This window comes from Vitis vinifera, chromosome 19 (genome assembly GCF_030704535.1).
Source record: "Vitis vinifera cultivar Pinot Noir 40024 chromosome 19, ASM3070453v1".
Classification (NCBI taxonomy): Eukaryota; Viridiplantae; Streptophyta; class Magnoliopsida; order Vitales; family Vitaceae; genus Vitis; species Vitis vinifera.
Window position 1 is genome coordinate 15945739 of NC_081823.1, and position 14601 is coordinate 15960339.

General features: G+C 32.0%; 1 protein-coding gene and 1 pseudogene across 1 annotated transcript; both read right to left on the bottom strand.

Moving 5' to 3' along the window:
* Nucleotides 1–14601, bottom strand: part of LOC132253356 (uncharacterized) — a 103836-nt pseudogene that overhangs the window by 47488 nt on the left and 41747 nt on the right.
* On the bottom strand, nucleotides 10211–12065 carry LOC100264177 (gibberellin 2-beta-dioxygenase 1). The gene is made up of 3 exons (XM_002263925.5): nucleotides 11559–12065; nucleotides 11117–11465; nucleotides 10211–10631 (listed from the first exon to the last, which is right to left on the bottom strand). The coding sequence occupies exons 1-3, from the start codon at nucleotides 11930–11932 to the stop codon at nucleotides 10383–10385; spliced, it is 972 nt and encodes a 323-aa protein (XP_002263961.1). The 5' UTR covers nucleotides 11933–12065; the 3' UTR covers nucleotides 10211–10382.

The window sequence follows — 14601 nt, forward strand, 5'->3', positions numbered from 1 at the left end:
AAAGAGTCAGAATGATTGGAGGAGTTGTCCTCCTTTGACATCCCACTTGGTGATCTAAAGTGTGAGTTGGTGTTGAAATGGCATTGACAATAAAGTAAGGAGACTTACCCCTAAAGTCCTTTAGTGTTGAAAGGTATTTTTCCCAACCATGAGGCCTTTGACCCTTTGCCCTTAAAGAGACTAAGGTGATGAATGATTGGTAATTGTTGCAGGTCCTTGCCAATTTTAGCAAACGAGTGTGCTCACTCACTAGCTTTTTAAAAGGTGTAGTAGTCGATTTTATTTTTCTACGAGTCATAGGAGTCGTACAAGTGTTGTGTATCGATTGAGTAATGACAATATTGTCATTACCCTAGTTGACATGCGTAGCTTAAAAAATTTTAGATGTCATCATCTTAAGAGTGATCAATTTCTTAGTGAAAAAGATAAGAGGTAGAGAGGTCCCACTAGGCGTACTATAAATTTGTATGCACAAATTTCATGAAGTCCTACAAAATTAGAAAAACTATAGAAAAATAATGTGAACAAATTTTTGATTAAAATTAATAATTGTGATGTATAGTCTTTATATTAATATGCTTTAAAAGAATATTTTTCCTTTAATTCTTTCACTTTGATCACACTTTGAAAAACGACAACGAATACATATTCTTGATTTCAAAGATCAACCAAGGGCTTTGAGTTGCTTGTTCCCAAATAAACTCGTTGAATGGCGAAAAATGCATGTGTAGTACTTTTGAGATTTCTTGGACTTTAAGGGAGATTTTATGAAGTTTTTTCTTTTCTTAGTGAAGCCTCTTTCCCATGTAGAGTCATTTTGTCGATCAATTCAAAGTCCCCTTCATTGAAGGAAGTCACCATTATTTATAGGTGAAACTAAGGAATTAAATTTTGGATTCCTAAGATTTAATTACTTAATTCAAAGAATTTGATTCCTTGATTTTGGTAACTTGTTTCATTCATTAAGGAAATTTATCAACAAGATAATATTTATTTTTAATTCTCTTTTGACTTCAATTGTAATATTTGTTTCTTTTAGAAATTTGTTAATGAGAAAATATTTATTTTTCTAATTCTCTTTTGACCGTGATGGAAAGATTTGATTTTATTTATAAAACTAAATTTTGTAACCTTTCAAATTTCGTCATATATCACCTTTTAAATATATGTCACATGTCAAATGTGTGTGACCCATCACTTATTGAGCTCAAATTTTGTTGAATTGAGAAGTCACATTTTTAAGACCAATTTAATGATAATTTAATTCACTAAAAATTTTGATTTCTAGAGATGTGTTTTGGTTTTATGAAAAGCCAACCAATTATAATTTGTTATTACAATGCACTAATTATATGGAAGAATATGAGTGGATGGTTATGCCACATGTTTGACATATACAACAAATGTATTTGATACATTTCCAATTAAGATTGAGTTACTGATTACAACGAGTAAAAATTAATAAATAAGGGGAAGTTGCCAAGAAAGAAAACAAACTATTTAGAAAGATGGAGATCTGTTATGATAGATAAGACACTGACCAACATATGAGGGCAAAAATATCATTTCCTATGTATTTTAGGAGGTTCATACAATTAGGCCTTTTTTTTTCGAAAAAAAGAAAAACACATCAAATATTTGAATTTTTCCCATGGATGAGTTCCACAAAAGCCTAAGCAACGAGTTCACATCGCAAGAGAAAAAGGTGATATTTTTTTCTTTGATTTCGTTATCAGAAACTCCATAGACAAAAATATGGTTGGAAATGGCATCTCAAGAATAATGGACAAAAAGGGAAAATGATTAAGATGTGTGATGTGAGAGGGAGTTAGGGTTGGGCTACACAAAAAAGCACTAGTCGGCAAAAAATTCAACTTGAAATTCATGGTGGGGGGGCCGTGACCTAGACTTTGAGTTAAGATGACATCTTTAAGATTCTGCCGTACAAAATATACATGTGAATTATATTCTTCATATGGTCAGACTCCTGTTTACTATTCGGCTACCGACGTATCAATAAGAGCAATGAAAAGCAGAGGCCACAGGCCGCTAATCTTGATGAGGTGACATGGCCTCGTGTGGATCATAACTTTTTTATCATGCCTTTTGAATTGAAACTCACAGACTTATTGGAAATATTCTACCACTTTTCTTCTCAGATGGTTCAGGGAAGTATTATTATTGGTGCTGAAAATCCTAGTGATGCATGTCTATCCACCCAGGTTGGGAAGTTTCACCATTTTTTCTGCTATAGCTCTATCTCTATCTCTATCTTTATCTCCACTTCTTTTTCAAGGCTGAGTTGATGACATGAATCACATGTGGGTCTCACTAATATCTTTAGATTTGGGTAAAGACCTAATGTGAGGATATTTTTTCTGCGTTATCCTTCAGCTCTTTGCTACTCAAATTTCACATGATTGGAATCCCGGGTTGACACGTTCACATGCTTTATTCTCTCTTCTCTAATCAAATCGAGGAGTGAGTGTGAACATATGTGCACAAAGGGACTGTGGATTAGGATTGCTTTTATCCTCTAAAATTTATTCTCGTACAGATGAATTTGCATTGGTTTACTGTATTCGTCAAACTTCTCCTTTGTAACTTGGTGGTGGGATGAGATTCATCATCCTTTTGTGAATAACTCCCAATTTATGTCTTTTAAAGGAATGACGAACAAAAATTTAATAATTAACATTTTTTTTAATAAGAGTTCCGTGATATATTTATTTTGAATAACTAATAAGAGTTAACATTTTCAGAAACCTTGTGTATGTCATATTTTGTTTAGTTGTTTTCATCCTTCCATGACTTATTAAAATAACTGTTTTAATTAGAATGCATTTGGTAGTGATTTTAAGAAAGGTTTATAATATTTTTAATATTTTAAAAATAAATATTTTCGAAAGTTAGAAAGATTAAAAACATTTCTTAAAATCACCGTAAGACGCACTATTAATAATATGAAGATTGATCATAGATTTATTAAATCATGGATGTCCTTGCTCATTTTTGTTACCTTGTAATAATTAATGCTCAATATATTTTTTCTTTAAACGGACGATTGAAGAGATAGGCCAATTATACATGGACAGCCCACCAGTATTTTGATCCTATTTGCCAAAGCATTAATTTCTAATAAAATTCTTCTCACCAAAGGATGTCAATCAATAATTTTGTTATTTTATATTATTTATAAAGTTATAATTACATAACAATTTTTTAAGAAAATATTATCTTCAACCTCTCTTCATTCTATTTTTTTTTTTAATGGAAGAGCTTTTTCGGTCCTAATTCCTTTCAACTTGCAAAAGTTCTTATAGATATATATATATATATATATATATATATATATATATATATGAAACAAAAGATATTTTATTAATAAATTTATTTGAACCATATGCGAATACTGCCCTAAAAAATTGTAAAATACAACTAAAACCCTCCCATTACAATATATATAATAATAATTAAATAATAATAATAAGGATGATGATGATGATGATGATGATGATGATGATGATGATGGATGTAAAACTTTAAATATGTATTTTATGTTGCAATATTTTCCAATTTAGATTTTTAATCAAGTTTTAACTATAGTAAAGAATGTGCTTTAACTATAGTAAAGAATGTGCTTCGACGTGGTTTTGAAATTTTCCTACTTTTTATTTATAAAATAAAAAATAATAGTAATGGGCACATAGTTTTTATTAGAAATTGTTATAAAATATGAATATCTATTTGATTGTAGGAACTTGTGGATAATGATCAATATTGATATAAATTTTGTCTCCATTTTTTATAAAAAGGGAAGACCAACTAATGAAAAAAAAAAATTCTATTTTTCTCTAAACATTCTCATTTCTTCATTTGATTCTTTTGTTTTACAACAAACTATTAGGATGATATGCTATTTCATGTGGCATGATTTTAAGGTCAATAAAATTCCCTTTTTTTTTTTTTACTATTCTCAATAGTAGTATAAGAAGAATTTCTTTTTGCTACTTTATGATTCAAGTAAAATATAGTAGATTTATTGCCTACTTTAAATACTTCTATGTCAAATTTCAAGCCAAGGTATGTCACAATGTAATTTTTATTTTTATGTAATTATTATAATTGGTGAATTATTTATACTTTTATAATGTTACTCAATTTTAATTATTTCTAGCTCGAAGTTATGTAGAAAAGACTAGTAATTAATATATATTAAAATTCATATAGTCTAAAGCACTACAAAAAATATCTTATTATTAAAAAAAATTATACATAGCCAGAAGTTAGGTAATTGTTATTATCCATAATTAGAAGTTATGAATACAAAAAAAAAATATTCTTTAATAATATTTTATTATTTAAAAAACTATGCATAGTAAGAAGCAAGGTAATCGTTATTATCCATAATCATAAGCTATAGGGAATAAAATTATTAATTAATAATTTTATACAACTTTCTGATGTTCATATAACCAAAAGTTATGAGAAAAATATTTCATAACCAAGAATTCAAAGAATATGTCATAGCATGAAACTATGCATAATTTTCATTTTGTTATGATGTTTTTGTTTTCATAGCAAGAAGTTATAAAAAAATATTCTTTTATTTTTATTATTAGTTAATATTATCGAGTTTTACTATAATTTATTATTTTTAGTTTAGATTTTCTATACAATTCCTATTAAATTATATATGTAGTATCATATAAAAATAGAAATTCTCTTTAGCCAGCCAATATGAAAAACTATAGAAATATGATAATTTTTCGTAACTTGAATATGTACAGATTGTCTATCTGTTCATAACCACAAGTTATGAAAGAGTCATATGAGTTTTTCATTTTTCAATTAAATTATTAAAATTCTTAATTTGTTACTATTTAAGTTTGATTTGATTATATCCTCACTTTTCTTTTTACTAGCTATAGAGGTTTAAAACACTAAAATTTGTCATTCAAATTTTATGGAAAAAAATAAATTACAATTTTAATACATGTATATGTCATATTTATCAATTATATACATACGATATCAAGTGCTTGATAGATTTATTTCAAAATATTTGTCTCGTCAACTATACAACATATATAATAGTTAATGTTAATGACAAAATTACATCACTAACGACGAAAAAGTCCATGTGAATAATACGTTATATTTTATTTGATTTAAAAGAATCCAATATGATCAACATGGTCCTTGGGGTAAATAATAATGGATCAACTCATTACAAGTCATGAAGACATATTATAAAACCATAAGTTTTTACCTAGTGACTAGTTTATCTATATCCCTTAACGTTAGTAAGACATGTTGTACCAATTATTATTTTAATGAGACAAATTGTCCTACCATTAAAGGCCGGAAGCTGATTCTAGAAGAATAACATAAAATTTCTTGAAATTTTTTTTTATACAAGTGAATATGATATATTGATGTCCTTAAGGATGATTAAATAATACAATAGTAGATAGATATCTGTAATATGCTAAAATAATTGAAGCAAAATAATAATAATAATGATGTTTTGATAAGACAAATAGTTATAAATGAATCCAATATATGATTCAAGTGTAGTGGACTTGTTGACTCAAAGTATATGATTCCCTGGAATAGGACAAACTAGGAAACAACACAGGAAAAACTTAATACTCATGAATAGGTCACAAAATGACTAATTAGACCAATATTGAGAAACTTATAGCCCTAGAAGAGGTACAATTGAAACAGTTAATCCACAAAGAGGCATATATTGAACAAATACGTATTGAAAAGGTACAAAAAAAATTGAACCATAGCCCCTGAAGATGAACATATTCAACAAAATAACTCTAAAGAGCTATAGTTTGAACAAATAGCCCTTGAAGTGGTACAATTTGAAAAATTAAACCTTGAGAGACACAAATTGAATGGATGATCCTTGAAAAGGCATAGATTAATAGGAACTCCAAATTACTTTGTTCTTAGGCTTTGGATCTCATTCAATGCATGCAAATATTCCTAAGGCTACTTGGTCCTATGAGCTATTAAGATGAAGCCCTTAAAAGCATGATGTGATGTAATAAATTTGGGATTCGTTATTAATTTAATGATTTAGTTTTATCTATCCTTATTCCATGCATTATACTTTTTGAGCTCACCTAACATCTCTTGCATTGTACATGACTTAGGTTCATTAAGAGTTGCATGAAAGATCTAAGTCATGGTTTCCTTGCAAATAGATGATTTGTTCACAACTGGTTCATGGACTTAGGTAATTCATTTGAGGTTATAGTGCACCACCTCCTAATTAGAGGGATAGTTGGTCTTCACCATACATAGTAATCACCATGGTGAGTGCATTACTATGTATGGTTACACATTGAACAAAACCTAATATGAGTTATGATAAAGGCTATCGGGTAGTCATTGTTTCTCAATCTTGAGAGAAGACTGAGCTTGTACCAAAGTTAGCAGTGGATTTGACTTATGTGTGAGATCTTAGAGTGATCATATATTCCCTATCGATTGGGTCACTATTGATGGAAGTCGGTAGCAACAAGTATTCTCAATAGAGGCATCATGATATCTCATGAAATTTTAGATAATGTGTCCCCTTGGGTGATCCTAAGAATGTGTGATCCTGAAATCTATGAACTAGAATATTATTGGTAATTCTGAATTGTTTCATTTCATTCCCTGAACCTAGATCTCATAGGGTGCATGCATCTATTCGTAAGCTCTCTAGATCTATGGTAATTGAAGTATAAGGAATCAAAAACCATTTTACAATATAAATCTAAAAAGAAAAAGCTCATACTTGCAATCTTAATGTTCCCATAGAAATTTTTATTCAATAAAGACTTTAGCACTACGGTGGCTGTCTTAGAACTCATCTATCCAACGATCTTCCACCTAATCTCTTCCGCCATGTGTCTTGACACAAGAGAAGTGTGGGCTTTTATTTCTTTTTAAAGGGTAGCTAGGGTTCCTCTCTCTGGAAGACAATGATGAAAGTGGCAAAAGCATAAACCCTGAACCCCTAAGGGGAATGCTCCTTATAGGCTTAAGTAACTTGAACTCAAATTGGGCTTAGGTCACCTAATCTAGCCTACTTGGGTCCTAATTAATTAATTAGCTATAATGGGCTCCAATTAATTAATTAGTCCAACCCACTAATAAAAAAGGCAATTCATAAGATCAAGTACAACCTTACATTTTTACCAAAATGCCTTTATTGATATGAATTACATGCCTAAAATATCCTAAAAGTGTGCCACTATGAAATGGGTGCTTGAGTGAGGACCACTAGGACCTATAAGAAAATATTGGCTCTTTCGTAATCTAATTTTGAAGTTGACTCAACACTCCATTAAAGAGAGTTAACTAGACTCCAGTATCCTTTAAAATTACAACAAGATAAAGCTCAGGTTTGTGACCTATGATTCATTGGATGCAAACTTCTCATGATGATTAGGTAGTGTTATCAACTCAATAAAATTACCTCTTCAATCCTTGAGTTACAGATACTTCTATTATGTGATCAACATACTCTAGCTTCAAGAAGTATATGTCAAACTTCACTAAAGAAATTACCACAACCATAGATTTCATCATCACATGTCCTTTGGATCACCTAAAGGGACACATTGTCTCAATCCCATGAGATATCATGGTGCCTCTATTGAGAATATTTGGTTCCACCAGCTTTCATCAATAGTGATCCAATCTATAGGGAATATATGACCACTTTACCCAAAGATTAAAGTCTTCTATTGATTTCAACAGAAGCCTAATCTCTCAAGGTTGAGAGTTCATGTAACATAGTAGCGTAGTGAATCATGACAATCTAATAGCCTTACGTCATGATTCACCATAGGTCTTGTCCAATGTGTAACTATATACACTAGTGCACTAACCATAGGAAACTCATCTCAACGGCCAAGACAAACCATTCCTCCAATTAGGAAGCAGTGCACTACAACTTCTACTGGATTACCCAAATCCATGAACTATTTGTGAACTACTTATCATCTTACAAGGAACACATGACTTATACTTTGTGTAGCTCCTAATGCACCTAAGACATGTACAATGCAAGTGATATGGGTTGAATGCTAGAATTATTATCAATGCATAAAAGGGATAACAAGGGGACTATGAAGTCTAACTTTGTTACATCATATCATGCTTTTAAGGGTTAAGATATGTTAGTTGAACACAAGGTAAGCACATTAAATTCAATGTCTAAATCCTATTTTTGGTATTATATGCATGTTTTTGTTGTGCATAGAATTTAGATAATCCTAGGAAAGTTTTCGCATGTTCCTAACCTAATCCCAACTTGGGAAATAGAAAGATCCATGTTTTTCCCTACATGAGTGACTTAAGCCCACCAAGGCTTGGGCCGCTTGATCTACCCCAAAATATGTCCAAATTGATTAATTAACCACATAGGGTCATCTAATTAATTAATTAACTAATATAATCCAGAGACCTTGTTCACTATCTCCTATGCAACCTTGCATAATTAGTAAAACACTTTTATACACAAAAGTGAACCTAGAGTCAATCTAACCCTCATAACCCATGCCATTATGATATATAAGCTCATAGTTATAAAGTTATAAAGTTGAAATTTGAAGATTATAAAATTTTGTTCTACTACTCTAAATATGAATTTGGTAATTAGTAACTTCTAGTTACAAGATGAAAGTTTGTGTCAGTCATACTTTGAGCCTTTAGATTTAAGGTGTGAAATGATCATCACGCCCTTGGGGTGGGTCTTGGGGCATGAAAAAATTTCTATGGTTTATTTTGTTATGTCAACTTTCACTTTAATACTTATAATCAAGGAAAAAGATTTGTAACCGCTTCTAGGAATAACATTGCATTTGCTTCAAGGAATAAAATTGATTTCTTGTGTTGCTTCAAGTCATATCAATATATGAATTTTTTTCCTTTAAATAGTTTATAGCTATAAGAAAATTATAAAATTATTTCCTTTAAAGTAATTTTGCCTTCCTGTTATAATTTGCAAATAGCTTTTTTCGAAGAGCAAAATTTTTACATAGTTTCTAGTTACAAGAATAATTTTTACATAACTTTTGATTACATAATAATTTGTACATAACATTTAGCAATAATTATATTATATGAGATTTGTTCATAGCTCCTAGCCATGACCAAGCAAAATAATTTGCTTGACTTTTGGCTACATAAAACAAAATAGCTACTAATAAAGATATGCAATATTTATTTTATATTAACAATCCCAAATTAAAGATCAGTTAATTACCTTTAAAGCAACTCGTGTTGATAATATGTTATAAAACGAAAATAAAAAAAACGCAAGTTATAAAGAAGAATAAAGATAAATATGTAAATACTCTCCTAGTTGTATGAAGGAGAAGACCATTGAGAAAGCCAGAAAGAGATAAGAGAGACTTTTTTTTTGGTTGAGGATGTCTTTTCTTTTCATTCTAAGAGCCTTTTATAGGCTTTGCTAAAGTCCAAAAAAATAATGTCTCCATTTAATCCTAGTAATAGTAAGTATTAGTGGAGGACTTGAAATTAGATTCTTTTAATATCAAAGGACTTAAAGTGGTGATATGCACCATTTGCATTTACAAGAACTCATATTTTTTTATTGAAGGGAAATTTGCATGCACAATGATTAACATAAAAAATAAAATAAAATAAAATAAAATGGAAAAGAAGATGAGAGAAGAAATTATAATTTATGGGATGTTGTATATCACATTTCTGCTATGGAATTATTAGATATCATGTATAAAAGATATGAGAAAAATGATGGACATATTATGTCATGTCTCTTATATTATTTTACTCTCTCAAAACATACACACATTTATATTACGGGCTTCTATGGCTATTATGAATCTTATATTATAGTCAAGCCCAAATGAGAAGAGCCCACAGGTCGCTGAAATGGTTACGATCGGCATCTTTGTGATGGCTGGTTCAATAAACTATTTCATATCTGACTTTTATTTGTAGAAAATGGACAAAGCCATTAAAAAGAACTCATTCTCATGAGTCGTTGTCTTCCCAATAATTAAATTTGATGAGTGAGATAAAATTAAAGAATGAGATTCATCCATCATAGTATCTCACATAAGGATCCACCTTCAAATTTACTTTCAATCGTTTAAACTTCACATTTTTTCACTTTAATCTGTCTCTGAAGATACCTGGGATACGTACGTTTTACTGCAAGTACAAAATCAAACTTTGTTTCATGTAGAGGGAAGATACTTACATCAAACTTTTGAAGAGAAAAGAAAGGAAATTTGAACTAACTTTAGTAAGCCTATCTATTTTGAATCAATTTCCTAACATGTGGGAAGTGGGTGGGGGGAGTTTGAGAGGAGCAACCATCATGTGGCTGCCACTTTCTGGAAGAACACAAGCCTATTATCAGCCAATCTTGTGTTGTATGCAGATCTTTTATACTCGAACCATGTAAACTCTTTGTAATGGCTCTCCTCTCCTTCCATGAGTGAGGGCAATGGTGCTATTTTCTCACTCAATGGTGGTCCTCCAAAGTATATCATCGAAACTCTAGATTTACAGCTATTTGTCAACACCCTATGCTTCACACTCTGAAACCGACCGTTTGTCATCACCTGCATACCCACAACCCAACCAAGGAAGTTCAAAACAAATGTTATGCAAAGCAAAGAATGGCAGAAAAAAATAATAATAAATAAATAAATAACTAAATAAATAAATAAATGTTGAGCAAAACAAATACATGGTAAAAGTTGCTTCGTTTTCCATAAATAAAAAATAAAAATAAAATAAAAACAAAACAAAAATATCCAGCAATGATAGATAATTTGCAAAAGTGACTGCAAAAGCATGGCAATAATTAGTGAAAACTCGGAAGTATTTTTGTACTGAATAGAAAAAGATTGAAAAGAAGCAAGGAATATTGAAAACCCAAGTGATAAAAGGAAAAAAGAAAATAAAAGAAGAAAACAAAAGGAAAAAACCTTTAACTCTTCAACTTTGGAATTCATAGAAATTGAAATTTTTGTGCAGTGGAGCACTGGTTTATAGTTTTGTCTTTCATTCATTCATCCGTGTGTTATGAAAATAGTTGTTGTACCTGCAAGGAGTCACCAACGTTGATGAAGAAGGAGTTTTCATCTGGTGGAACTGAAATCCAATTCCCATTTCTCAAAGAGATTTGCAGTCCAGATGTGTTGTTAGATCTTAAAACAGATATGATCTGAGGGTCGGTGTGCTCTCCAAATCCAATCATACACTTTCCACTCAAAGCTTGGCGTTCTGGATATGGTGGATAATGATTTAGCCTGAAAACAGAGTCACTCTGTTCATCCATTAAAAGCTTACTGAACACATTCCTTGGTTGAATCATCAGCCCGTCAGCCAACAATTCAAGAATCTCACAAGCCATCTTCCTCACAGCTGATAGATAATCACTCACTGCTGAACTGAAACAAAAAAATGTCAACAAAAACGGTTAGTTTCAGCCATAGAACACAGTCCCAAATGAATGAAAAACCAGAACAAGATTGAGTCTGTACCGAAACATATCTGGGTTTTGGCCAAAAACAGAGGGGAAGCTCTGCGGATTGAGCAGAAGGTACTCAACCCGACCAATATCGCCGCTTGATCCAATTCTCTTGTTTCCGTATCCAGAAGGATTAGGAGGCCCTGCTTTTTCCTTCTCAGAGAGAGGAAGTGAGAAGAAGTTGATAGCTTCAGCTTCCAACTTGGAGATGAGGTCCATCGGGACACCATGGTTGATGACCTTGAAGAAGCCAAACTCTTGGCAGGCTTCAATGAGGAGGGCTTTGGAGTCAGGTTGTGAGAGGTCTATGAGAGGAATTCCAGAGAAGGGCATGCAGTTTCTGATGAGAGGCAACTGTTCAATTGCTGGTTTAGAGAAGACACCCATGGTGGTGAGGGCTTTGGAAGAACACGTAGAATTCTAAAAATGGGTATTGGGTGTTGATGATATTAAGAAATGGATGATGACGAGTTGGTATTGTTTGAGCGGAGGCATATGAACGCAGTGTCTGGGGCTCTGCTTGGCTATTTATAAGTGTGTGCAACTGAGAGACACGGCGGGGGGAGAGAACCCTCCTTTTATTTTTTATTTTATTTTATTTATTTATTTATTGTGCTTTCATATGATATGAGACTATATGAAATTAAAAAATAGAATTCTTTTTTTTTTTAAATAAAAAAATAAAAAAATTCCTAGTTGCCTTTACTATTATTCTGAAAACTTGTATGGCCATCGCAATCATACTAAAATGCAATCTCAGTCATCACCTCATACTTTTCCCAAGAAATAGACTTGATGTAATAATCTCAGGAATAAGAAATTATCAAAGTCTTGGTAAACCTTCTCTTGGTCATCCGGGTGGCGAGGTTATTTTCATTAATTAACTAGGAAAAGTTCAGCCTTCTTTTACTCTATATATCTATATTAAAAAAAGATGAAGGACTAAGATTCCTTTGAGTTTAGCTAGGCTTGTTTGCAGGTATGGGGCCTTGAAATTAAAAGAAAAGATAAGTGTCTTAATTTTGGATAACAATATAATGAAGGGCAATGTGTAGTTGAAGGACTAAATTATCAAGACTGGGGAGAAATCACAAAGATTCTTTAGAGTTTAGCTAGGCTTGTTTGCAGGTATGGGGCCTTATGGGATAGAAAAATAATTAAAAGAAACGAAATGGGTCATAATTTTGGATGACAATCATGATGGGACAAGCCAACCTAAAATCCTAGCATATTCAATGCTTGCTAATTGGTTCTAGGAAAAATAGTTAACATGTTTAAAGAGTGATGATTGGGAGGGATAAGGGGACAACCAGCTTGTAGCTAGGGTTCATTGACCTACTAAACTACTACTTTATTAATCATATTCTAGGTCTTTAGTACATTGCACTTTTATTCAATTTCACGTGCAGGGAAAGGGAACAAGGACCATGTCTTAAGAAGAAATGTAAATTAATTCTTTTTTTCACTTGTTCATTTTGTATCCATCACTGTTACGTCCTGATAGATACTCATCTGGAACCCATCCAGTTGTTCATCGGTTTCCTTCATCTCTTTAGTCTTTGAATACAACCCCGACAGTAACTACTAAACTAATATTTTAATGTCCGTTCACATGGACTTTGAAAGTTGGAAGTTTGAAACACGCAAACAATGGGCCACGCCTTCGATGCTTCGACGTTGGAGGGAGACGTGTCTCAGATCCCCCTTTACCTGGTAAACCCACCGTTTTGGGGGCTATACAACACACGTGTTGAAAGCCCATCCACTCATCTCCTTACGCGTGTATCGCTGGACGCCCCACCTCCTTTAGCGGCAACGTGGCCTCCTCTCATTCGTTCCTTTTTCTCTGTCGGTCACACTATTATTGTGGGGTGTGTCCGCTTCTCAATTGCTGTGCTATCTATCCAGGTTGGCGCTAAGCCCACCTCCATTGTTTACCCCCCCCCCTTCCCCCCCTCTTCCCTTGTTTCTAATTTTTATTTTCTTTTCTTTTTATCTTTTTCTCCGCAACCTGTTGGTCTCATGATCTCATTGACGACATGGCCCCCTTCTCAATCTTTATCTACCTTTTTTATCTATATAAGAAATTATCAGAAAGATGAAAATGATTGGGTGATTTACTATATTAGTAGAGACCATGACAAGATATAATCTCTATATATATATATATAAAAGTATTTTTATATTTCTGTAGTGAACAGGGAAGCTGGTGATAAGACAGGTGAGAGTGAATACTCTCAATCCTTATGGACTTTTTCTCTATAAAAGAAATTATTAAAAAGATCAAAATGATTGGCGGATTTACTACATTAGAACAGACCGTGATATGATATGATATATATTATGTGGATTCAACAAGAAAACTGATAAGAATCATTATTCTCCGGCTGTTGTTTCGTTTTTTCCATCCTTCTTTCTAGGGCTTTTCTGAATTGAATTTAATATGAAGCTAATAATGTAATGGATGGTGGGTCCAAAATAGAACATTGTACCAATCAGTAGCTGCATTGATATTTCGTTGGTACCATTATTGCTTTAATAGGGATGTCTTGGATATCTATCAGGCCACTTAGAGATTTGTATACCATGAATCAAGTTCATCATTTGAGCATGTCATACCTTTTTCCCCAATTCTGAACTACCCTCTTCCATTATTATGGCTTTTATGGTCAATTTTTCCAACTTTTTTTTTAAAAAAATTTTTAAAATTTTTGTTTTAAAGTTGCATTTTCTTAGCTGATTATGACCACACTTTTGGTATCCTTTTTTAATTTAAAATTTGGCGTAATGTTTTCCTTGTGTTGGTATTAAGGGGTAAATAAATCTGAGAATGGGTAAATAAATTGCCAATTATGAGTCTAAAAGAAAATATATTTTTTTATTTTTTCTGAAAGGGAGGGGGCAGTGTGGAAGAGAAAAACAATCTTCTCCTCAAATAGACTGGATCAGATGATGTATAATATTCAATGTAAGAGACCCAATCATGCAAAGAAAGCCTAGATATGTGGAGTGACGGTACAATAATTTGAAGGCAAACATCTAATTGCAAGGTGTGT

What these genes read in the sequence shown, in the direction of transcription:
- LOC100264177 (XM_002263925.5), bottom strand. Translation starts at nt 11,932, where the DNA reads ATGGGTGTCTTCTCTAAACCAGCAATTGAACAGTTGCCTCTCATCAGA. An exon ending in CAAAACCCAGATATGTTTCG is followed by an intron (nt 11,466 to 11,558) that starts GTACAGACTCAA and finishes TTTTTGTTTCAG; the next exon opens with TTCAGCAGTGAGTGATTATC. An exon ending in ACGTTGGTGACTCCTTGCAG is followed by an intron (nt 10,632 to 11,116) that starts GTACAACAACTA and finishes GTGGGTATGCAG; the next exon opens with GTGATGACAAACGGTCGGTT.